The sequence below is a fragment of the Rana temporaria genome, chromosome 1, assembly GCF_905171775.1.
Source record: "Rana temporaria chromosome 1, aRanTem1.1, whole genome shotgun sequence".
In the NCBI taxonomy this organism is placed as follows: domain Eukaryota; kingdom Metazoa; phylum Chordata; class Amphibia; order Anura; family Ranidae; genus Rana; species Rana temporaria.
The window spans coordinates 150,622,744-150,649,049 of NC_053489.1; the positions used below are offsets into that span (position 1 = coordinate 150,622,744).

The window sequence follows — 26,306 nt, forward strand, 5'->3', positions numbered from 1 at the left end:
ATGTATTCTTCTACATATTTTTTGAAAAAAATAAATAAAAATAAGCGTATATTGATTGGTTTGCGCAAAAGTTATAGCATCTACAAAATAGGAGATAGATTTATGGCATTAGTATTAATATTTTTTTTTTTACACTAGTAATGGCAATAATCTGCTATTTTTATTTTGACTGTGACATTATGGGGAAACATTGGACGCTTTTGACGCTATTTTGGGACCATTGTCATTTATACAGCGATCAGTGCTATAAAAATGCACATATTTCTGTGTAAATGACACTGGCAGGGAAGGGGTTAACCACTAGGGGACGAGGAAGGGGTTAAGTGTGTCCGAGGGAGTGATTCTAACTGTGCGGTGGCTGGGCTACCAGTGACACGACATTGATCACTGCTCCTCCCCATGACAGGGAGCAGTAGATCAGTGTCCTGTCACAAAGCAGAACAGGGAAATGCCTTGTTTACACAGGCATTTCCCTGTTCTGCAGCACCGTGACACGATCGCGGGACAGCCACGGAGCTCGCGGCAGGGGCACGCACGTGCTGGCAAATTCAAAGCAACGTACCCGTCCGTTGCTTTGCTCAGCCATGCCATTCTGCCGACGTACATCTACAGGCGGCGGTCGGCAAGTGGTTAAATGGTGGCTGGACAAGGGGTTGTATTAAATCGGACACTTCTTCCCCCAATCTCCCTGAAAGTTTGTGAAAAGTAACTGGAGCTCCCGACATTGGAACACCTCAGGTTTCACCAGATACAACACTTTCTCCACAACCTCTGGAAAGGAAAACTCATCCTGCCAAGATTCACACTCTACGAAATATGGTGTGGACAGGCCACGGAATAGAGGGGTAAAATCTCAGTTATCTACCAGTCACTGGCCCATCAGTCTTGCAAAGCTTCATTTATGACCACTTGGGAAAATGATCTTCAAAAACACTGGGACCTGGAAAAATGGCAGACATCCTTTTCTATTGCCTTTATAAAAGGGATAAAGAATATTTCTCTAATTGAATCTAGCCTTAAAGTGATGACCAGATGGTACCTCTCCCCTGTCAAATTGGTCCTCATGTATCCCTCCTTAACCACTTCCTTACTGGGCACATATACCCCTTCCTGACCAGGTGAAATTTCAGCTTGTGGCACTGCGTCACTTTAACTGACAATTGCGCGGTCGTGCGACGTGGCTCCCAAACAAAATTGACGTCCTTTTTTCCCCACAAATAGAGCTTTCTTTTGGTGGTATTTGATCGCCTCTGCGGTTTTTATTTTTTGCTCTATAAACAAAAATAGAGCGACAATTTTGAAAAAAAAACAATATTTTTTACTTGTTGCTATAATAAATAGCCCATTTATTTAAAAAAAAAAATTTTTTTTTCAGTCTAGCCGATACGTATTCTTCTACATATTTTTGGGGAAAAAAATGAAAAAAAATCGCAAGAAGCGTCTGGTTTGCGCAAAAGTTATTGCGCTTACAAAATAGGGGACAGAATTATTATTATTTTTTATTTTACTACTAATGGCGGCGATCAGCATTTTTTTCGTGACTGCGACGTTATGGCGGACACATTTGACACATTTTTGGCACCATTCACATTTATACAGCGATCAGTGCTATAAATATGCACTAATTACTTTATAAATGTGACTGGCATTGAAGGGGTTAACACTAGGGGGTGAGGAAGGGGTTAAATGTGTTTTCCTAAATTGTGTTCTAACTGTAGGTGGAGGGGGTGACTGGAGGAGGTGACTGATCTATGTACAAGGGACACAGATCGGTCTCCTCTCTCCCCTGACAGGACGTGGAGCTCTGTGTTTACACACACAGCTCCACATCTTGTCCCTGTAGCTGCCGATCGCGAGTCCCTGGCGGACATCACGGCCGCCAGGCTCTCGCATCGGCATCTCAGCGATGCGGCGAGCACGCGCGCGCCGCCGGACGCGCGCGCGCAGGCCGTGTTTTTACGGCCTGTTAGAGATTGAGAACCACCCCGCGGCCGTATAAAGTCGTACGGCCGTCTGGTAGTGGTTAAACCCTCAAATGTTTCAAGGAATGCAAGTTTATAAGCTCTATGGCCCACATTTTGTGGGAATGCCCCAGAATAAAGGTCACTCTGATCCAAAAAGTGACAGATCTTCAGGTCCCCAAAACCCCAGCCATCGCCCTCCTTAACGCGAATATCCCCAAGACTCATGAATCCAACTGCAAATTGATCCACTTTATCCTACTGGGTGCCAAGCTGACGATAGCCAAAGCTTGGAAACAACCCAGGGTCTCCTTTTTGGCGGCCAAACGTAAAATTTCCTGGATTATGTCCGAGAAAAAGATGACCAGCATTTTATTGGACTCAAAAGTTCAATTTGAATCTATCTGGGAACCCTGGGCCCAACATATGTGCATTCATTGCCTTTATTCCTGGGGTACTGACATAACAAATACTCATTTCCACTTCACCTTCTCTCCATCTCCTGTTGATTGGCTTCTCCTCCCTTCTCTTCCCCTTTCTAACCTATCTTCCCCCTCTTTCCCTATACTCTATGGCTCTCTACTACAACAAAAATGACCCAGCAGACTAAGTATCTATAGGTACTTAGGACATAGGGCCCTCCCCTCGGGGCACAAAGTCTAGGCACCTAAACCACTCTTCCACACGCAATATTCAATGCCTATATATGGCCACGGTTACTCTCCGGCCATCTAGGGGTGGCTTTCCGGGCACAGTATGCACCCATTTTGGGTGCTGGGAGAGCCTCACCAGGTTACCGGATACCTTAAAGGGTTTGTAAAGGAAATGTTTTTTTTTTATCTTAATAGCTTCCTTTACCTTAATGCAGTGCTGTTTTCATGTCCTTATTGTTCGTTTTTGCTCTCAAGTTGCTGTAATTCTTCTTTCATCTCCACCCATTCTTGGTTGTCCGTTTCCTGATAACCACAGTGCTAGGAGCTTTCTCTCTGTGGTCACTAACTTCAAGGAGGTGTGATTACTGTGTGTTTAAAACCCCAGTTTCGTATTCCAAACCATCACTGCCCTGTATGGCTCTGTGGTTCTGTTTGCTCTGTACAGCAGAGAGGCAGGAAAAAACATGCAAAAACTAAACTAGAAACTACAGGTACATTATATGATTGATTTTTATCTATTTTTAATTGTTTTTAAAAGGAATCAGTTAACTATTATGTCTCTATACCCTGTAAACAGTCATTCCAGCATCATTTTTTATTTTTTTTATTAACAACTCCTTTAAGGCATGATTGTCACGTGGGAATTACAGTGCCGCTACAGAATTATGAGCCTTAATTACCTCAAATTTGTATTTCATGTATGCCTGTTTTAAACAAATAAACATTTTTTTAAGTCAGTCTTGTGATACCCCTTCTAAATTTGTGCCTATAAATAATTATATTGATGTAACAAAGATAAACATTTTTATTACCCAGCCTTGCTTTATGCCTTTATTTTTCCTTGTATTTTATTTCCTTTTAATCCTTTACCTCATGATAGTCCTCCTCCGATTTGCTTGTGTACTTTATTACTAGTACTGCAATTATGCCACGGCGCAGCACATAGATGGTAATCTGTTTCAATGCAACATATAAAAAGGTATAAATGCTAAGATTGTGTGGATGAGTCAGCAAACCTTAGATGGCCCTCTGGTATAATTAGACAAGTCACAGATATCCTGTTCTGTACTTTGGTTTTACGGCATGCTAGTCAATAGGCTATGTTCTGCTTGTATTCTTTTTGTAACTAATACCTACTACCTTATGTTTACTATGTTTCTTGTTAATACAATGCAATCAAATCTTTGAATAAGGAAAATGTTTATTACAACCGTTAACACAAACATTTTTAATCAATAAAAATCTCTTAATGAAAGGCATTGTAATCATTAGAATATACAAATCCCACATAAGAAGCGTTGGAATCAGGAAATGAATTACGGACAGCATAACTTTGTCTTCTTCTCTTAGATATCCGTATATCTAGGCTAAAAAGGTCCCATATGCAGTTTTTCTTAATCGCCTAAAAAAAAAAAAATCGAATAGAATTTTTGTACTCACCGTAAAATCCTTTTCTCTTCCTTAAATCTTGACTTGTGGGTTATGTTCCTGTTCTATAGGAGAGGAATAGGCAGAACATGTTAGATATTTAAATACATGTTACATTAACAGAGTTGAACAGCCCCGCCCAGGGGACGGCCCCTCCAGACATAACCCTCCGCCCTGCAGTGAGCAGCTCAGTTCGTAAAAAAGCAGTACAAACTTAAAAAAGGAGGGGTGGGTGCTGTGTCTGTCCATGGACGACAGAGAAAAGGATTTTACAGTGAGCACAAAAAGTCCAATTTTCTCTTTTCGTCCATGCACGGACACCGCTTCCTTAAATCTTGACTTGTGAGACATCCCCACGCAGTGTAAAAAAAATGAGGGGTGGGAACAGCAATCAAAAACTAACTTCTCCCCAAACTCAACGGAGGAGTTGCAACTTTAAACAGCCGCCTGCAAAACCTTGCGGCCGAAGGAAGCATCTGAAGATGCACTCACAGCAACCTTGTAAAATTTGGAAAAGGTGTGAACAGACGACCAAGACAGACGCTTGATGTTGGAAAGCCCAGGAGGCACCAATAGCCCTGGTCGAATGCTCCGTGACAGGAAAGGGAGGCGCCCGCCCCTTAAGGGCATAAGCCTGGATGACGGTCTGCCTGATCCACCAAGAAATGGTGGCCAACGAGACCACCAGGCCCTTTTGTGGACCAGACACTGACACAAACAGTGAGTCAGACCTCCGGAACAGAGCCGTAGCAGATAGGTACACCCTCAAGGCACGTACCATGTCTAAAGTATGAAACGCAGCCTCTCTGGGATGCGACGGCCGAGGACACAAAGGAGGAAGTACAATGTCCTCATTTAGGTGAAAAGCTGAAACCACCTTCTGAAGAAAAGAAGGCTGCGGGCGTAGCACCGACTTATTCTTATGGAGGGAAAAGTATGGCGACTTGCCAGACAAAGCCGCCAACTCAGAAACTTGTCTGACAGATGTAATGGCCACTAGAAAGGCCACCTTCTGAGATAGCGTCGAGAGGAATTTCTCTAATGTTCTCAAAAAGGAGGTTCCTGAAGAGCCGAGAGCACCAGATTCAAATGCCATAGAGGAAGCGGTGGTCTAATTGGGGGGAATCACATGTCAAACCCCCTTGCACAACCGTACCCACCAGTGAATGGGATGCCAAGGGTCGTTGAAAGAAAACAGCCTAGGCTGAAATTTGTCCCTTAATGGTGCTTAAGGCAAGTTTCTGATCCACTCCACACTGCAAAAACAGCAGGAACTTGGAAACCGAATATGCCCGTGGACACCACTCCATCTCCTCGCACATAGAGATGTAGGCCTTCCAAGTGCAATGGTAGATCTTCCGAGAACATGAATTTTGTGTCCTCAGCATGGTTGAAATTAACGAATCCGACAGACCTCGGTCCCTTAGTACCTGGCTTTCAATAGCCATGCCGTTAAAGCCAGCAACTGTAAAGCAGGATGAAGTATGGGACCTTGTACCCCGAAGTGACCCCCTCGCAGACCCACTGGTCAGAGAGCAGGGAGGTCCACCAATCTGCAAACCCATCCCCCCACCCATGAGTTGGGTGGGGGCAAAACTTCATGCGGTAGCAGGCTTGTTTGCCGGCTTGCGCACCCAGGGACGCTTTTGTCCTCCAGCTTGACCTTTGTCAGTCTGGGAGGACCTTCCGGCTGACCCTGACTAACGAAAATACTGCTTCTGTGCGGAATAGGAGGGTCCCGGCTTACGGTGCGGCTCCTTCCCCTTAGTGGACTGAGGGAGAAGTGTGCTCTTACCTCCAGTGACATCCTTAATGTCGTCCAACGAGGTACCAAAAAGCCTCCCACCTTTGAAGGGCAAATCTGCCAGAGCTTTTTTGGATGCTTGGTAAGCGTACTAGCATTTCAGCCAAATCATGTAGCGCAATACCACCGCAGATACAGAGGCTCTGGAGATCAAGGGGGCCGCATCCAGAATGGCATCACAGACAAACACAAGGCCCTGCACCAACTGGTCAGCCTTAAGCACTCTTGAGGAAGCTGATGCTCCTCCACTGTATGGTGCAATATCTTAGCCCATTCAGTGAGTGTCTGAGACACCAAGGTTGCAGCCAAGATAGGCTGCAACGCAAACCCCAGCATGGTGAGCATGGCACGGCTCATCGCTTCGGACCTCCTATCAGTAGGGCCCTTAAACGCAGGGGTCCCTTCTACCGGGGGAGTGGTTACTTTGTTTAACCGAGCGACCGGGGGGGGTCAACGACCGGAGGAGAAACCCATTTTTTCAAAAGGCTCTCTTCAAAAGGATAACGGACCGCCATGCGCTGAGAAACCACAAAAGACCTCTGCAGCTGTTCCCATTCCTTATCCATGAACTTATCAAAGAAAGACACAAGGAAAAACTTTAACAGAGCGGTTCGACTTGTGCAAACCAAAGGAGACTGAGCCCTGCATGGACGACTCAGCTGTATCCTCCAGCTTGAGGGAGTCCCACACAGTGCTCACAAGTGCCCTCTGTCTTGAGCTGACCCGGACGAGGGATCCTCCTCATCGAGAAGGTCCTGGTCCGCATCCTCTGACAGTCCAGAACCGGGGTCCTGTGCCACAGCCAGGCCCGAATCTGAGTCAGAGCATTCCCCGGAAGATGGCGGGGGCGCTTTTTACCCCCCCTTAGGCCTGCACGCCGCTTCCACCCTGGCAACAAATGACTCCAGGACTGCCAACAGAGTATCCATGGGAACCGCAGGTGCAGGGGCACCGGTTTCTGCCTTAGGAATGTTTGGGGAAGAAAGGTCAGCCACTAACTCCATATTGTCCACTGACAGCCCTTAGGGATTTAGTCAAGATACTTGAAAGAAAAAAAACTTCCACCCTCCTATGCTGCACTGACCAGGGGATTCACCACCCAGCCAGAAGCTGTTCAGCGCCGCTGCCCATTCTTCTTACACACAAAGCGTGTGAGGTGAAAAGTGCTCTTCGCGCCGTCCAGGAAGATATTCCAGCACTACAGGCCAAAAATCCACTCCAAAATGGCTGCCGAAACGCCTTATAAAAAGGAAGCGGACCACAAGAAAATGGCCGCCCGCAATGCAGACCTGCGTCACAACGCGGCCACGGCAAAATGGCTGCCAATGGGAATTCTGATAAACAGACTATAGAAAAACGGCGCTGGCACTACCAAAATGGCGCCCAAGCGCCGCATTGTGGACATGAAGGCCGCGGTGGAGGCTTCCAAAGAAAAAGATTACCACCCACAGAGAACGGGCCTGGACACCCCCACAGCCCCCAACCGGGACCTGGAGTCCCACAAAAGGTACACCCCAGTCACAGCAAGCCCCGCAAGGGAAGGAGGAAAAAGGGTGACAGAGGGAAAGGAAGAGGAGGACAGGAGAACCCCCTTCCTAGGAATGCCCAGCTGTTTCATCCAGCCGAGGCAGGAGGAAATCGTACTTACCCATCCCTGCGAAGACCTGGTGGTGCGTTCCTGATAGACCTTCAACCGAGTAGTACGGAGTAGCTGTCGGCCCGGTCCACTGTGACTGAGACAGCTTCCCCGTTCTTCTCTGTGGCAATTTCAGTGATCGTCTGTTTCCTGATATAGGGAAAGATGATCAGTCATATGTGAACCCCAGAGCATATAGCTCACCGGCCACCCATGGAGCCATGGAGTATGTCGTGGCTGACCCAGTGTGCAGCCAAGGCCTGCTCACGCTCGATGGCCGGACTGGGGGGACTACAGGGATCTATAATATCCAGCCTGTCACCCAGCCGGCAGTTGATAGAAGATTCTTAAAATAAAAAATAATAAAATACAAATTTCTTCAGGACCCTGAGCCCAAAAGGGAGCCAGGTCCTACTCCTCTACTAGGCAGAAAAAACTGAGCTGCTGACTGCAGGGCGGAGGGTTATGTCTGGAGGGACCGCCCCCTGGGTGGGGCTGTTCAACTCTGTTAACGTAACATGTATTTAAACATCCAATATGTTCTGCCTAGTCCTCTCCTATAGAAAAGGAACATAACCCACAAGTAAAGATTTAAGGAAGCTGTGTCCGTCCATGGACGAAAAAAGTAATTGATAATACACGGATAAAAATTAAAAGAGAAGTACATGGTTTCAAAAAAATAAACTATATTCACTTCGGCGAATGCAGCATCTGTCCCCCACCTGTTCAGTTCTCCCCTTCTGCTCAGAGCAGGTGATTGTCAGTCTCCAGCTCTCTGCGCTGCCCCTCCAGCTCTCACTGCATCACTGGGCTGGGGAGGGTGTGTCTGGCTCAGTCTCCCAGCAGCACAGCTGAAAGGCTGAGCCAGCTGCTGGTCAGGCTTCTGGACAGTTCCCAATCCAATTTTTGGGATAGTCCCAGAGCCTGGACCTTCTCTGTGATGTCAGTCGACAGTGGGCTTTAGCCCGCTATCGGATGAAAACAGGTCACAGGAGGGCACAACAAACTGCACTCCTGTGATCCATAGGAAAAACATAGCCAAAAAAGCTTTGGCCCGATTTCTCAGTTAATAATGTAAATAAATGTGAAAAAAATAACAAAAGGGAAATAAAAAGTGAATAAGAAATCAAATTAAACCTATAAAATAACTAAAGAAGAAACACACCCTATCAAAACACACAAAATATTATCACTATGAATCAGCAACTCTCCACAAAGAAGAAACAATAAATATACTTAACCACTTAAGGACCGCCTAACGCCGATATACAACGGCAGAATGGCACAATCACGTATGGGTAAGGCCTCTTTAAGTGCCCCGCCCGTGGGTGGCACGCTCCCGCGACCCGGTCCGAAGCTTCATGACCGCGCCAGCGGGACCCGATCGCCGCTGGTGTCACGCGATCGGTCACAGGAGCTGAAGAACGGGGAGAGGTGTGTGTAAACACACCTTCTTCGTTCTTCACTGTGGCAATGTCAGTGATCGTCTGTTTCCTGATATAGAGAAAGATGATCACCGACATCACACGTCCAGCCCCGCCCCCCTACAGTTAGAAACACATATAAGGTCACACTTAACTGCTAAACTGCAATTGTCATTTTCACAGTAATCCGTGCATTTTTATAGCACTTTTCGCTGCGAAAATGACAATGGTCCCAAAAATGTGTCACAATTGTCCGATGTGTCCGCCATTATGTAGCAGTCACGAAAAAAGAAAAAAAAAAAAAAAAAAAAAAAAACGCAGATCGCCGCTATTAGTAGTAAAAAAAAAAATATTAATAAAAATCTCATAAAAACTATCCCCTATTTTGTAAACGCTATAAATTTTGCGCAAACCAATTGATAAACAATTATTGCGATTTTTTTTTACCAAAAATAGGTAGAAGAATACGTATCGGCCTAAACTGAGGAAAAAAAATATGTTTTATATCTTTTTTGGGGATATTCATTATAGAAAAAAGTTAAAAATATTGAATTTTTTTAAAATTGTCGCTCCATTTTTGTTTGTAGCGCAAAAAATAAAAAACCGCAGAGGTGATCAAATACCACCAAAAGAAAGCTCTATTTGTGGGAAAAAAAGGATACCAATTTTGTTTGGGAACCACGTCGCACGACCGTGCAATTGTCAGTTAAAGCGACGCAGTGCCGAATCGCAAAAAGGGGCAAGGTCCTTAAAGCGGAGTTCCACCACGAAATTTTTTTTTACAGCAAAAATCTAAAAAAACGATAAAAAAAAATGAAAAAAAAAAAAAATCTTTTACCTACCCTAAATAGCTGTTGCTATGCGGAAGTGCCAAATCTGCCTCTTCATCTTCCGTGGTAGATTCTCTTCCTCGGTTTCTTCTTGTGAATGGGGCGCGCTGCATTCTGGGAACTGTGTGTATCCCAGAAAGCAGCCGGCCCATTCACAAAGCGCCGCGCTGCTCGCGCATGCGCAGTAGGAAACGGGCAGTGAAGCCGCACGGCTTCACTGTCCGTTTCCCTTACTGTGGATGGCGGTGCTTGGAGCTGCCAGGATCGAGGATCGGCTTCGGCGGGGGCTGACATCGCTGGCGACTAGGGCGGGCAAGTGTCCTTATTAAAAGTCAGCAGCTACAGTGTTAGTAGCTGCTGACTTTAAATTTTTATTTTTTTTGAACGGACCTTTGCTTTAACCTGCATAATGGTCTGGGTCTTAAGTGGTTAATAATTAAAAAAAATGGGTCTTGATTGTCTCCCTTGTCAATATGTTAGAATGATATACAGCATATCACATACATGCATTTAATTTTTATGACCTACCATACACTGTCGAGAGATGTTAATTGTATTTTTTTTAGCATCAAAAGTTTATCAAAGCCAAAGATTGCAGTACAGATCGCGTATTAAACATGTTATAGAATGGAGTATACAATGAAAATGTAGAGAAAATACAACTTTCAGTTTAATTGGCACAAACAAATAAATCCATTTCAAGTCACAACATACAACATGGTGGAATGTAAGCAGCCTTTCACCAATGGGAACGCTAAACCGCGACCCAAGGAAAGTGAATTCGGACTGTTATGCCAATATATCTGTAAATCATTAGAACACATCATAAAGTAGATTACAAACATCTTGAATAGAAGAAAATGGGGGAGAAAAAGAAACAGAAGAGTATAGGTGAGATAAGGGAGGGTGGGGAGTGCTTTGCTGGTGAAGTACAGTTCCTGCTCGCTAAGAGGGATGAACTCAAGGATCCGTAGCAACTAACTTATTTCATCTACTATCAGCATTGTGGGTCTGGGGTGGACCAGGATTAATTGAGCCAACGTGGTGGCAGCTCAGGAAGCCACGACTGAATCGTATTCTGAAGAGGCCTTGAAAGCGAACCATGGGGACCATGTTTTTTGGTAAGTTTCAGAATTGTCTGAATTTTGGGCCGAGGTGTCCTCCATGTAGCACGTGTCGGCCACTTTTTTAAGCCAATCACGGATGGAAGGGGGTTTAGTACTTTTCCAAAGGACAGGGATCAATGATTTGGCAGCGTTCAAGAGGTGTTTAGTAAGCAAACGTTTATAACGTTTCATGGGAAAATTGGTAATATGGAGCAGACAGAATGCTGCGTCCAATTCGAGGCTGGTCTCCGTGATTCGCTTCACAATCTCCTTAACTTTGGACCAATAGCTAGACAGAACGGGGCAGTCCCACCAAATGTGCTCAAGGGTACCTGTTTCAGTCCCACACCTCCAACACCTGTCCGAGGTTTGCGGGAACCATTTACGGAGTTTGTCCGGTGTAGCATACCAGTGCGTCAGTAATTTATAGGACGTCTCCTGTGTTCTAGTACTTATGGAGCATTTGTGTGATAAGATGCAATGTATTTTGTAGCCATGTGTAAGTAGTGGAGGTAGCTCTATCGAACTGTAAGCCGTCAGCACAAGTCTTTTCAAAATCAGTCAGTTCTCGTGAGAAAAAGGGTTTACCTTTCCCAGAGTTAGCGTAATCTCTAACCTGAAAAAAATGTCAACCAAGACAGTACCGGCAGTTCATTGTCATGTTTGAGTGCCGTCAAGCTTTTAAATTCTCAATGTTTAAAAACAATTGGTCATTAAAAGCGATTTGTTGGACCTAGGCAGTAGCAAGGTGTCATTCCTCATTCCCGGAGGAAAATCCGGATTATTCCTTAGTGGGGAAAGCGGGCTAAGGACATCTGTCAGGTCTGTCTTGGTGGCTACCTCGTGGAATAGGAGCAAGGTGGTGCCAGTCAGTGGGTTCCCTTTGATGGAGTCATATTGACACTGCCATGGAATCCATGGTGAGAACAACAGGGGGACCTCAAATAGTGAATTTTCCAACTTAACCCAATCCTTAGATCCACCATGGCAGTGCCAGTCTATCACCCTCATGAGGTGAGACGCCAAGTAGTAATTATAGAAGTTTGGTAGCCTCATACCACCCCTGTCCTTTGGTCTGGTGAGTAGTGAGAACTTTTTTTCTAGGTCTTTTATGTTTCCATAGGAATTGTATGAGAGTGGATTGCAAGGTCTTAAAAAATGTCTGCGGTATTCTGATTGGGAGGGTCCTAAGAAGATAAAGCAGCTTTGGGAAAATAACCATTTTCAAAATCGCCGCCCTCCCAAACCAGGAGAAAAATCTAGTGTTCCAGGTTTGTAAGTCATTGCGAATGTCTCTCAACAGCAAAGGGAAGTTTTGCTCATAAACCAATGTCAAATTAGGTGTTAGCCATACTCCCAAATATTTAAGTGCTCCCGATACCCATTTAAAGGGGCAGTTAGTCTGGGTTTTAGCCAAAGATTCTGTCGTCAGGGAGAGATTCATTGCCTCCGATTTGGTGAAGTTAATTTTGAGGTTTGAAATGTATCCATAGGTCGAGAATTGTCTCATTAGGTTAGGTATCGTGATATGGGGGTCTGTTAATTGTATTTTAACCACTTCGTTACCGGGCCTATTTTGGCACTTCTCTCCTTCATGTAAAAATCACAATTTTTTTGCTAGAAAATTAATCAGAACCCCCAAACATTATATATTTATTTTTTTAGCAGACACCCTAGGGCAGACACCCTAGGGAATAAAATGGCGGTCATTGCAACTTTTTTTCTTGCACGGTATTTGCGCAATAATTTTTCAAACGCCTTTTTTTAGGGAAAAAAACAGTTTCATGAATTAAAAAATAACAAAACAGTAAAGTTAGCCCAATTTTTTTGTATAATGTGAAAGACGATGTTATGCCGAGTAAATAGATACCTAACATGTCACGCTTTAAAATTGCGCACACTCATGGAATGGCGCCAAACTTCGGTACCATAGGCGATGCTTTCAATTTTTTTTACAGGCTATTTTTGAGTTACAGTTTCTAGTGCTAGAATTGTTGCACACGCTCTAACGCACGCAATGATACCTCACATGTGGGGTTTGAATTGTGTTTACATATGTGGGCGGGACTTGCATGCGCGTTCGCTTCTGCACGCGAGCGACCAGGACAGGGGCGTTTTAAATTTTTTTTTTATTATTATTTATTTTTTTTCTTCATTTTTTTATTGTTACACTTTTTTTGAAATTTTTTTTTTTTTGATCACTTTTATTCCTATTACAAGGAATGTACAAAAAATCACCGATTACATGCCGACAGCCGCGATTACGGGTTTGTTTACTTCCGGGTATCGGGCGTGACGTCATAACGTCGTGCCCGGTCCTCCGACGGTCATAGAGATGACTGTGACCGTCTGGTCACCAGTCATCTCTATGGTTCACCAACGAGCGCCGGCCGATTCGCTCTCCAGGCCCCCGATGGCACAGGAGAGCCCGGAGAAGCACCGGATGGCGGCGGGAGGGGCGTCCCCTCCCGCTGCCTAGAACGATCGAGCGGCGGAACCGCCGCTTTGATCGTTATTCTGGTGCACAGAATCGCCGGCTGAAGACGGCGATATCTGAATGATGCCTGCAGCTGCAGGCATCATTCAGATATCACCGCACAAAGTCGAGGACGTCCCAGGACGTCCTACGGGTCTCAAGTGGTTAATATTATTATTGAGAGATACCTTTTATAGTTTTGCTTGGTTCTTTTACATAACCCCAAAATATAATTTTTTAAATGTCTTTTTATTGTAAAAAGAAGGAAGAAGTAGTAATCTTAATATTAATTTTAGAAATTCAGTGTCCCTGATAACTGGACATAATCACCTATGCTGCTTCAGCATTAATCCAATAATGCATCTGGCCCCAGACATCTCTAAGACCACTGACCAACCCGCCAAATAACCATTGATTGCTCAGTCCTCAATGAGTAAAGCAGTGACTGACTGACTGACTCTGCCTCTTCATTGCTCAGTGGGGCACTGGGCTGTGGCGCGGAAGAGAGCATTTAGCTCATACTCTCAGCTATGCCCTTAGAGCAGTATTCGACAAATTCCGGGCGCCAGGTCGCCGTTGCGCCTAGAATTATCGACCTGGCGCCCATGGCAGCAGAGCTGGGGTATCCTGAGAGCGTCGCTGCGCATCCCCCCCACAACCGCGATCTGGTCGTGCCGCTAATTGAGGCCGTGATTTTGCGGCCTATGCATCGGGCGGTATGGATAACCGTCATGTAGCTAGCCGATGATACAAGTAGAGGCTGCGGGGCGGACGGGCGCTCCACCTCCGGACGCCTCTCACTCCGGGGATTGGGGAATTTCTCTGAGGGGGCGGTGCCACGGAAAGTCACAGGAAAGGACCGGGCCGGAGGCTGCACATGCTGTTCGCGCTCTGCCTCTGTGAGATCAAGGTTAAAAGGTAAGAAAAAAAGACAATACTTTTAAAACCATAACAGTTATTAGTGTTGCTAGTGTGAACCACAAGTGCAAAAATCCTATATAGTTATGGTATAACTATATAGGATTTTTGCACTTATGGTTCACACTAGCAACACTGAGTTAGGGCACAGCACAGGCATATTGATATTGTTCACTTTGCAGCCACTGTGCCCATCAATTGTCACTACTGTGCCATGCCATCAAACGTAGCCACTGTGCCATCAATTGTCACTACTGTGCCATCAATTGTCACCACTGTGCCATGCCAAACGCAGCCACTGTGCCATCAATTGTCACCACTGTACCATCCCACCAAATGCAGTCACTGTGCCATGCCATCAATTGTCACCACTGTGCCATCAATTGTCACCACTGTGCCATGCCATCAAACGCAGCCACTGTGCCATCAATTGTCACCACTGTGCCATGCCATCAAACGCAGCCACTGTGCCCATCAATTGTCGCCACTGTGCCAATTGTTGCCACAGTGCCCTTTAATTGTCGTGCTCACTGGTCCCTGCTGTGTGTTTCCCAGAACACAACGGGGGGGGTCTGACTTTTTCCCCGCAGTCTAACCGCAGACTGTGTGGCCGGAAGTGGGTGCAAAGAAAACTGGCTCCTAACTTTTTTAGCTGGCTCCTAGATTCCAAGCAAATTTGTCAAGCCCTGCCTTAGAGGATGAGGCAGCTGTCGTACAGGCAGTTGGGTCCAACATAACATTAAATGCAGGATCAATAGAGAGCCTGGACTGGCTGATACATCACATGAAAGCGGGCTGTAGTCACCAGGCAGATGAAATCAGTACGGTGACTCAAAATAGAAGTATGGTCAAACAATATTTAGACATACTTCTCCTTTTACACAGTGTTATCAACAAGATCTAAAAATAAATATTATTTAATTCTTATATGCGTTATGCATCTTTAATATTTTATTAATTATACCTGTTGTTGTCAGCATCTATAGTTGGCAGAAAATTCAAGATGAAGCATTGTATTATATACCCTAACATGAAATTCATGGACCACCAATGATTTCAATTTTCCAGCCTGTGTTATGCAGTCTTCCCCATCTGGAATACTGCCAGCCACCTTACTTAGCTCATGGCAGCACATAGACTCTATCCCAGTTGGCATGGGAATGCATTTATTGCAACTGCACCATTGTGTATTTCCGATCCTTTCATTTTTACTATTGTCTTCTTGAATTTCCACAGATGGGTCTATTACTGGATTGTCAGGAAATGCAGGATCATCCACCGGATCTGGATATTGTGACCAAAGTTTGGCCAACAACATATTTTGCTTAAAAAAAAAAAATAGAAAGTTAAATATTTTCTCTTTGTTTTGTAAATATTAGATAGTATAGAATGTATAAATAACTGACTTTATTTTTAAGTAGAAATTAACTTTTCTATATGTGTTTTGACATACTTACATTAGCTAACAGTTTGCATAGAGTCACACCCTGCTTCTGCCAAGTCATCTTTTAGCCATTGTTAAAAATAAATTCAGCTGGTTTAAATCTTGATAAGAAAATACTAAGTTAGTATGAAATCTACAGACATATGCAATAATATGCAGCCCATCCTATTTTTCTTCTGCATATAAGTCCCTCTGAGAGAATAAACTTTAGAGATCTAATGAACACTCAAATGCTTTCTTGTGTCTCATTGTGATTTCTCACGGAATTCCGGGGGTTACTGAAATGTATCCTGCATTTACCTGAAGTACACCTGGGTGGCGGTATTACCTTTAACAGTTAGTACATACAAATGTAGGAATTGAATAGACTGCCTCCTTTCCCAGTTGAAGCCTGCTTTAGGTGAAACGCCGCGTAGGGCGGAGCCGTTTGTTTCAAGACGTTGCCATTATCTAGCCTGTCATTTGTTACCGAGGCTGAAAGGATTTTGATATCCCTTATTTTGCTTTTTTTGTTTCTGTATTTTTTTCATCCCAAAGTTGTCAAAACTGTGATGTTTTATCAAGAAACTTCTTTTATTAAAGAGGTGTTACTGAAAAGTACTACACTATGAAGTCCTCCTTTTTTTCCTTTATCTCTACTTTTTAACATCCGGGAGAGAGCTGTGTATGCCGATTATCCTACAACACAGGAGTGGATTGAAAGCGCTGCTGCACCTGGAGAGCACAGAACGCCAGACCCTATCCACCTGCAGGAACTACAGCTCCTAGATCCTTTGTGATATGCCTTTATGATGTTCTCTCTGGCAAGGGGCTAATCTGCCTGCTTTTTATCTTATTGCCTACATTGCATGGATGTTCATATATTTCCATACTGAAGAAAGACGATACATCGCTGTTGTCAAAACCAAGAATGTGATTGTGTGGACTTTCAATTGATTCCAGGCACACAATACCACTATCACACACTCTTTGGACTGTTTCACATAGATGGTTTTGATATAGATTTTTCTCATTTCTTGTTCAATTTATTCTTTTTTGATATTTTTGTGTATATTTTTGTGGGTTGCGCAGATTTTTCACTTACATACACTATTTCCTAAACCTGTATGGTTTAGGAGATATCCCCTGCATGTGTCGATGTCATCGGCACATGCGCACTGGGGTAAACTGAAGCAATGGCACGGATGTGGCACATTAACGGTGGCTCCCGCGCACATGTGCGGGATTGACATCATTGTGGCTCCGGTCAATCACAGCGCCGGAGCCGCGACACCTGAAAGTAACCCCCCGGGAGAGATGTTGCCACCGAAGGGGGGGACGAGGACCGCTGTGGGGGCTTTGATGTAAGGCAAGTACGGTAATTCATAATGAGCCAGTATGCTGTGCATACTAGTAGGGCTGCGCATCTTCACCGGTCTCACGATTCGATGCGATTACGATTATCAAGTCCACGATTCGGTTCAATTCCGCGATGCATCACGATTGCAGCGCAAGTGCGCATGGCTTTCATCAAAAAAAAATTAAGTACTTTTTTCTATCTGTTCTTAAAAAAACAGACAAAAAAAAAACACAATAACACTTCCTGCATGTAGCAAAGTCTAAACACAGCAGACATGCTTCAGGAGATGGTCAGAGACTGCAGACATGCTTCAGGAGATGGTCAGAGACTGCAGACATGCTTCAGGAGATGGTCAGAGACTGCAGACATGCTACAGGAGACTACAGGAGATGGTCAGAGACTGCAGACATGCTACAGTAGACTACAGGAGATGGTCAGAGACTGCAGACATGCTACAGGAGATGGTCAGAGACTGCAGACATGCTTCAGGAGATGGTCAGAGACTGCAGACATGCTTCAGGAGATGGTCAGAGACTGCAGACATGCTACAGGAGATGGTCAGAGACTGCAGACATGCTACAGGAGATGGTCAGAGACTGCAGACATGCTACAGGAGATGGTCAGAGACTGCAGACATGCTTCAGGAGATGGTCAGAGACTGAAGACGTGCTACAGGAGACAGTCAGCAGGTAAATATGATATTTTTTTTATATTAAAAGGAAAAAATAATACCCTTTAGTCTTTTGGCAGCAACATGGATAGTAATGTCAACATCAGTGCAAAAAAAAAGAAAAAAGAAAAAGGGAAGACATCCAATCGGCAAGAAATAATATACTGCTTGCAGATCACTGCATGTTTCCAGAGGGGAGAGACCATAGGGAAATCTTTGGAAGAAATTAGACAGAAAAAGAGTGTACACTGTGCAGCCCCCAATGTGAGTCAGCGCTCAATGGGTTAAGACCAGAATGAAGTCAATCCATTAGTGACAGTAATAAAGAAAAACAAAGTTTATTTAATAAAACCCATGGAGGGACTGGACTAGTACATGTTTATATGTAATAGGAATGATCAAAAAGATCCTACGGTATCACAGGAGTTTTTTTTAGCATGTCACTTTTCCCAGTTGGTGTTCAGTTTACATCAATTCAACAGCACTGGTGAAACCTTTTTTTTTTCCAGCCCCCAATGTGTTAGGCACACAGACAGTATACACTGGATAGGTGCAGCATGTGGGGGGGGGGGGGGGGTGTGCCACTTCTATGCACTCACCCCTCACATAAATCAAGCATGACAGACTTATCTCACCTCTGGAGCACTCCTACCATCCCCCCTCCTCACAGCTTGTTTTCTGAATCTGACGCTATGCCTTATCCCACGTGTGATAAGACAGCTGCAGTGATCTGTCTCACAGCTCCGTGCAGTGACCTGCGCCAGCCCATCGGGGAGATGACCGATGTCACTCCACACAGGTACAAATCCTGAGGAGGGGGGAGAGCGTGGGTGAGGGCAGAATACTTAGGCTACATCCCCTAGTGAGGCGCAGCCAGCCGATCACTGGTGTGTCATGCCCGGAAAAAACGCTGCTGTGCGGGCGAGGAGCCAGAATGACGTCATGCATAATCGATTAGGCTGCATACCCGCATCGATGCCGAATAGGGAAGGGCATAATCTTGATGCATCGATCATTTTCAACACCCCTACATACTAGTTTATTATGCCTTTGTCTTGCAGGGGTTTCCCCCCCCCCCCCAAGGGGTTTACAACCACTTTAACATGATAAAAAAAAAAATAGACTTTACAAACAAACATGTAATGCCTCATGCCCACGGATGTTAAAAAAAAACAAAAAAAAAAAAAACAGGATTTTTTGTACTCACCGTAAAATCCTTTTCTCCGACGTCCATGGACAGACACAGCTCCTTAAATCTTGACAAGTGGGTTATGTTCCCTGTTTACATGAGAGGACTAGGCAGAAACATGTTAGATAATTAAATACATGTTACTTTAACAGAGTTGAACAGCCGTGCCCAGGGGGCGGTCCCTCCAGACATAACCCTCCTCCCTGCAGTATGCAGCCTCAGTTCGTAACAAGCAGTACAAACCTAAAAAGGAGGGGTGGGTGCTGTGTCCGTCCATGGACGTCAGAGAAAATTATTTTACGGTAAGTACAAAAAAATACTATTTTCTCTTATCGTCCATGGACGGACACAGCTCCTTAAATCTTGACAAGTGGGACGTCCCCAAGCAGTGTCAAAGACGACGGGTGGGAACAGTATCAGTAAAACCAATTTAACTTCACCCCAAAACAACCAGAGCTCCTCAACAGAGGAGGTGCAACAGTCAACAGCCGCCTGCAAAACTCCTTTAATGAATAGAATGTATTGAGGCGAAAAACCATGAGGGTTTACAACCCCTTTAATGCAATACTGCAGGGGTGTCCAAACTTTTTTCAAAGAGGGCCAGATTTGATGAAGTGAACATGCGTGAGGGCCGACTATTTTGCCTCACATTCTTTGAATCATTAAAATTAAATGCAAATTAACTAATACACTGCCCAACAAGAATTATCTTTCCTTTGTGGCTGTGTGTGTTGAAGAGTCTAATGATGAGCTTGGGCATTTTATTTGGATATACTGTATTTATCAGCCATTGGCATTGCCATGAATGCAGCCTCACAAGTACCATGAATGCAGCCTCACCAGTACCATGAACGCAGCTTCACCATTGCAATTAATGCAGCCCCACCATTGACATGAATGCAGCTTCTGAATGCCCGGCGCTCGTAGATTCATTGGGGGCTACAAAAGAGATATATATCCAAATTACCAGTGGGGCCACATTAAAATGAAACGAGGGCCGCAATTGGCCCCCGGGCCTGACTTTGGACATGCCTGCAATACTGTATCCTGCATCAACTGAACACTGCATCCAATGCTAAATTGAGCACAGAACCCTGCACATAATAAAAATGAAGCCATATACCCTGTAGGGGTGCAGACTGGCGCTGATTGACCCTAGGCGGTCTTAGTGTGTTTGATTCGGGTTTTTGATTTGATTTTGCCACCCTTTGAGAGAGACTTCAGTACAGGAATAATAAGACACAGACACGATGTATCTGAAATCATTCTCTGACTTTAGTGATAATACTAAAACAATATATGCATTACAAAAAGGGGAGGGGAGAAATACATTACTTTGGGTAGTGAATAAAGAACCTTAACCCCTTACATACCCCATGCATAATGCTATACTAAATCCTTCTACCAATGCAATATTGAACACAGAAAACCTGTGTGTAATACAATAATGAACCCTGCACTGTATGTGTGTGTAATTAAAAAAAACAATCTGGTAAGTCTAACGTAGCTTTTCTCCTGTCATCTTCCAGGATGGCACACCTGGGAGGATTATCAAGTAACCACAGGCCTACTTTCAGGGCTGCGTTTGATGGCATGGCACAGTGGCTGCGTTTGATGACATGGCACAGTGGCAAAAATTGACGGCACAGTGGCTGCGTTTGATGGGAACAGTGAGGCTGCAATTGAATGAATTTTTTTTTTTTCATTTGTTTGCGCCCCCAAAAAAAATTTGAGCACCAGCCGCCACTGCTAGCTCATTATGCCTTTCTCTTGCATGGGTATTTTTTTTAAAGAAAGGCTTTAGAGGGTTTACTTTCTCTTTAATTTGTTAATGGGGGCACAGACAGCAATGCAAACTGACAGGGGTTCTAATCCCTCTGCACTGAGCAAAAAAAAAAACAGAACAAAAAAAGTTTTACCTTTAGTTATACAGTGTAAATGGAGGCACAGGCACGAGTCACCCATGTGAAGGTAGCCTTACCTAACTTATCCTCCTCAACAATAATGCAAACATTTCCCCACACCCCTATCTCTATAATAACAAACACATTACACAGCTTCACCTCCTCCTCACCTCTCTTCCTGTACAGTTCGCCCTCTCACTAGTTTGGCGCTCGGCGGCTCCCGTACTGCACATGCGCGCCTCGTGTGTTTCGGACTGACACAGGAAGACACGTGTGTCCCGGTGTGTTTACTCGTGTGTTCTTCTATGTCAGAGCGAAGCGTGTTACCGTAAGGGGGAGAGGTCATGGCTTCCGTACTAAATCTGAATAATGAGGTGAGAGGGCTGAGCGTACAGTGCTGTGTTCTACACATACATTCGAGGAACTGTGTGTAACTGCACTGTACATACTTCTTCTTGTCCTATGAATGGCAATCACGTGTTAGTGATAGGAACATTTCTGTGCTGTGGGAGCAAATACATCATATCGGGGGATGTCTGTATATATACACCTCATAGCAGGGGATGTCTGTATATATATACACCTCATATCGGGGGGAGGTCTGTGTATATATACACCTCATATCGGGGGATGTCTGTGTATATATACACCTCATATCGGGGGATGTCTGTGTATATATACACCTCATATCGGGGGATGTCTGTGTATATATACACACCTCATATCGGGGGATGTCTGTGTATATATACACCTCATAGCGGGGGATGTCTGTGTATATATACACCTCATAGCAGGGGATGTCTGTGTATATATACACCTCATATCGGGGCATGTCTGTGTGTATATATACACCTCATATCGGGGCATGTCTGTGTGTATATATATATACACCTCATATCGGGGCATGTCTGTGTGTATATATATACACCTCATATCGGGGCATTTCTGTGTATATATACACCTCATATCGGGGCATTTCTGTGTATATATACACCTCATATCGGGGCATTTCTGTGTATATATACACCTCATATCGGGGGGTGTCTGTGTGTGTGTATGTGTGTATATATACACCTCATATCGGGGGATGTCTGTGTGTATATATACACCTCATAGCGGGGGATGTCTGTATATATACACCTCATATCGGGGGATGTCTGTGTGTGTGTGTGTGTGTGTATATATATATATATATATATATATATATATATATATATATATATATATATATCTATATCTCACACTAGGGGTGCAACGGATCAAAAAACTCACGGATCGGATCGATCCTCGGATCAGGAGTCAAAGATCGGATCATTTTCGGATCAGTAAAAAAAAAAAAAAAAACACAAGACAAACAAAAGTTTTGTCTTTTTACATTTTTATTAATTTTTTTCTTTTTTTTTACTAATGGCGGCGATCAGTGATTTTTAGATATGTGCATTCCCGTTCTTACGAATGTTATTTTCGTACGAAAATGTTCATTTTCGTACCCGCAGAATAATGTGTACATACGAAAAAATGTAAGCACCAAAATACGAAAACGACGGGATTACGAATGAGTCGCATAACGAACAACCGCAAATACGAACGAACGATCCGACGAAAATACGACAAAACGAAAACGGCAAAAGAACGAATATGACATCTATAACAAAAGACTTACATTCTTTATTTTGTTTGAATCTTTGTTCTGTGCGTATTTTGATTTTCAGTCGTATGTTCATATGACATCTTATAACAAAAGATTTGTATTCTGTATTCTGAATTCCTTCTTTCTGTTCGTAATTTGGTTTCAAAATACAGAATGCAAATCTTTTGTTATAAGATGTCATTTTCGTTTTTTTGAATGGGCAGTGAGTGTAGTTAGTTAGTGAAGCAGCTTCTCTTTTGTGCTGAGTACAGTAGTACAGTAGAGCCAAATAAACTTTTCTGTGGATTTTCGTCTGAAGGGAGAGATCAGTTGGCTAGACTTTTGAACCTGGAACCCAAAAATGGTTTTCTGATGGATATATTTACGAAAGTACAAAATGATGAAAATTCACGAAAATTATTGTCTAACAAGTAACGAACATGAATTAAACAGAATAACGAACCATCCCGCATGTACGAAAATAAAACGGTAACCAAAATACGAAACGATCGGAATACGAAAAAATCGCGTCGTACGAAAAACGAACGGGAACGAACAGGAAAACGGGCGTCTTACGAAAAACGAACGGGAACGAACCTACAGAACGATACGAAACAGAACAAAAAAAAACGAAAAAAAATTCTGTGCACATGTCTAGTGATTTTTTTCGTGACCGTGACATTATGGCGGACACATCGGACAATTTTTGGGACCATTACAGTGGGAAAAATGGCAATTACAGTGTTACTGTTTTACTAGTGTGGGGGCAATCTTGGCTATGGCTATTATTAATAGCCATAGCCAAGATTGCCCCCACACTAGTAAAACAGTAACACTGTAATTGCCATTTTTGCCACTGTAATAATAGTCATAGCCAACATTGCACCCACACTAGTAAAACAGTAACACTGTGTGTATAGCCATTTTTCCCACTGATTACAGTGGGAAAAATGGCTATACACACAGTGTTACTGTTTACTAGTGTGGGAGCAATGTTGGCTATGACTATTATTACAGTGGCAAAAATGGCAATTACAGTGTTACTGTTTTACTAGACCGAGTACATCAGTACAGTGAGTTGGCTAATGGCTATTAAGCCATTAGCCAACTCACTGTACTGAGGTACTAGGTCCGTCTCACTGTACTCAGGTTGCATGCAGAGTCAGCGCGCTCTTGCAGAATAGAAAAAATCCACGAGCAGAGGGAGGGGTGATGACGTCAGCACGCACCGCCGGCGAGTGTACCAAGATGGCCGACCGCTCCAGAGCTAGGCCGAAGCCGCGGTCTTTCCTAAGGCCGCGGCGGCGGTGCATTCCGCGGATCGCATACTGTGCCGATCCGAACAGGTCGACCCGTTCGGATCGCGGATCGGGCACGATCCGTTGCACCCCTAATACACACACATTCACCTCATAGCGGGGGATGTCTGTGTATATATACACCTCATAGCGGGGGGTGTCTGTTTATATACACGCATCATAGCGGGGGATGTCTGTATACATGGCCTCACAATTTTTAGGGTTCCAATACAGCACTTTCAAGTTTTTGTTTCTCCAATTGAGTGTAAGGATCACACCCGATGCACTGACTTGTGCTGATGAACACATGATGGTGTATATACTGTACATTATAAAATGTACATAGGAGCAGTTCACATCTGTGCATTTTTCTAATGTGAGCTGCTCTGCACTAAGAAATAGAGCAGGCCTTACTTTTTTGCAGCGGGCATAGACAGAGGAGGAAAAACAGGTAATGTTTCCCAGTGGTGACTGGTGCTCCATTTTTGGGGGGGGGGAGTCAGTCAGTCAAACCCTCTCCCTGGTCGCTCATCAATACTTCTTTTTTTTTTTTTTTTTAAACAAGGTAACAAACATGTTATACTTGCCTCCTCTGTGCAGTAGAGCTACACGATTCTGGGAAAAATGAGAATCACGATTCTTTTGCTTAGAATAAAGATCACGATTAGAGGTAGACCGATATATCGGCCGATATTTGGTCATTTTTAATAAATCGGCATAGGCTGATTATTATCAAAATTAGGCCGATATTTTACACTGACCGCCGTTCCTCCTCCCCGCGCTGAGTGTGAAACTGACAAGTAACAGAGAGGAGAAAGGAGCTGTCAGCTCGATGTCGGGGGTGGGCGGGACCCAGCGGCTATATTACACCAGACAATGGGTTGGTATCTGGGCGGGCCGCTACGTGTATGTGGCCCCGCCCCCTTTCTAAAGCAGCCCAATCATTGGCTGGTGTAATTTAGCTGCTGGGTCCCGCCCACCCCCGACATCGAGCTAACAGCTCCTCTCTCTCTCCTCTCTGTTAGTTTCACACAGTTACAGTTGCACTTGGCTTAGTGTGAAACCTATCAGTGCCATCTGTCAGAGCCACCTACCAGTGCCACCGCCAATCAGTGACAACCAGTTCCAATTGCCAGTGCCATCTGTCAGTTCAAAAGCAGTGCCACCTGCCAGTGCCAATAATGCCATCTGTCAGTTCCAAACCAGTGCCACCTGCCAATGCCAACCAGTGCCAGCCTGTGCCACCTGCCAGTTCCAAACCCGTGCCACCTGCCAGTTCCAAACCAGTGCCACCTGCCAGTTCCAAACCAATGCCACCTACCAGCGCCATTTGTACTGAGGACATCAAGTGTGTGCTAGAGTGACAGGAGTAAGCAGGAAGGAGTGGAGTGGGTGAGGTTGTGTTTTTTTTTTTTTTTTTAATTGACCTAAAATATCGGCCACAAAAATTGGCATCATATATCGGCCGTCCCAATTTCTAAATATCGGCATCGGATAGAGAAAAACCCATATCGGTCTACCTCTAATCATGATTCTCTCACGATTCTCAAACTTTTTTATTTGACTGGTAATATTCATAATATATATATTTTAAGGGACAGTGGTTGCCGGTATTTTTTTTCCTTTCAATCGTTTTTATTGAGTTTAACAGGCATACAAGTACAATATGAGCATTGTACGTCGTGCAGCGACATCATAAAATGACCTCATATAATGAGGTTAATAGAATGTTACTAGCAAACTAAATATAATCATTGCAGTTTGAACATATAAGCACAGTGGTCTCCACTCCTTCCCGGCCACCCCAATTGGGCTCTGTTTGTGGCCCGGAAGGGGAGGGGGGGGACCTTCAACATATGTATATGGTGGGGATAAACCCTGCAAGGTATGTAACGCGTACATAGAAGTACTCAAACACTGCGGTCAAAGGGTGGTCATATTGTTCAGTCAAGAAAGGTCTAAGCATGGTGGACAGTATGTTACATGAACATCGCAGCTCTAGAGCAATTTACCCAGGGACTCCAGGATATTCGGCATTTTGTGGTTTGGCCAACGGCAGTCGCTGTAATAGTTTCATAACTGAAGTGTAAGTCTACAAGGTCAATGATTTGGTCAATGGTCGGGGACTGCTCTGATCTCCATAGTCTCGTCAGACATAATCTAGCGACCAGTTATATGTGTGCGGTAATATATCTAAGTGGAGAAGGAACGTCCTCGTACCCTTTATGTAGGTAAAGAATTATGTGGAGGGGAGATCAAACTCCTTCTGAAGCTGGGAAAAGGGTTTAGGCGCATCTCTGTAAATTATTTGGTGCAAAAAGTGGATTCCCGAGAGTGTCCAGTGGGACAGGGCTAGGTCCGGCGAGAGGTAGTGTAGAGATTCTAGGGGTATTTGGTCTATCGGGGTAGAGATGCTACGGGGAGAATGCGTGATCAGTTTGTCCCATGCTCTGGCGGTGGCTTTCATGGAAGGCGGGAGAGAGGACGGAATCGTCGCTCCCAGTGGGATACTCATGATCCAGTGTTTAAGTGAGGGGCGAGCGAGGGAGAGGAGTTCTATTTGTCCCCATGAAGTGATGGGGCGATCGTGGAACCA

At 44.3% G+C, this 26,306-nt stretch overlaps 1 protein-coding gene across 1 annotated transcript in view; it reads left to right on the top strand.

Moving 5' to 3' along the window:
• Window positions 1–20,976: 20,976 nt before the first annotated feature.
• SRFBP1 (serum response factor binding protein 1) overlaps window positions 20,977–26,306 on the top strand; it is a 153,873-nt gene continuing 148,543 nt past the window's right edge. The window contains exon 1 of the mRNA XM_040344131.1: window positions 20,977–21,156. Coding sequence (XP_040200065.1) covers window positions 21,127–21,156 — 30 coding nt within the window. The 5' untranslated portion in view covers window positions 20,977–21,126. The remainder of the gene's footprint in view (window positions 21,157–26,306) is intronic.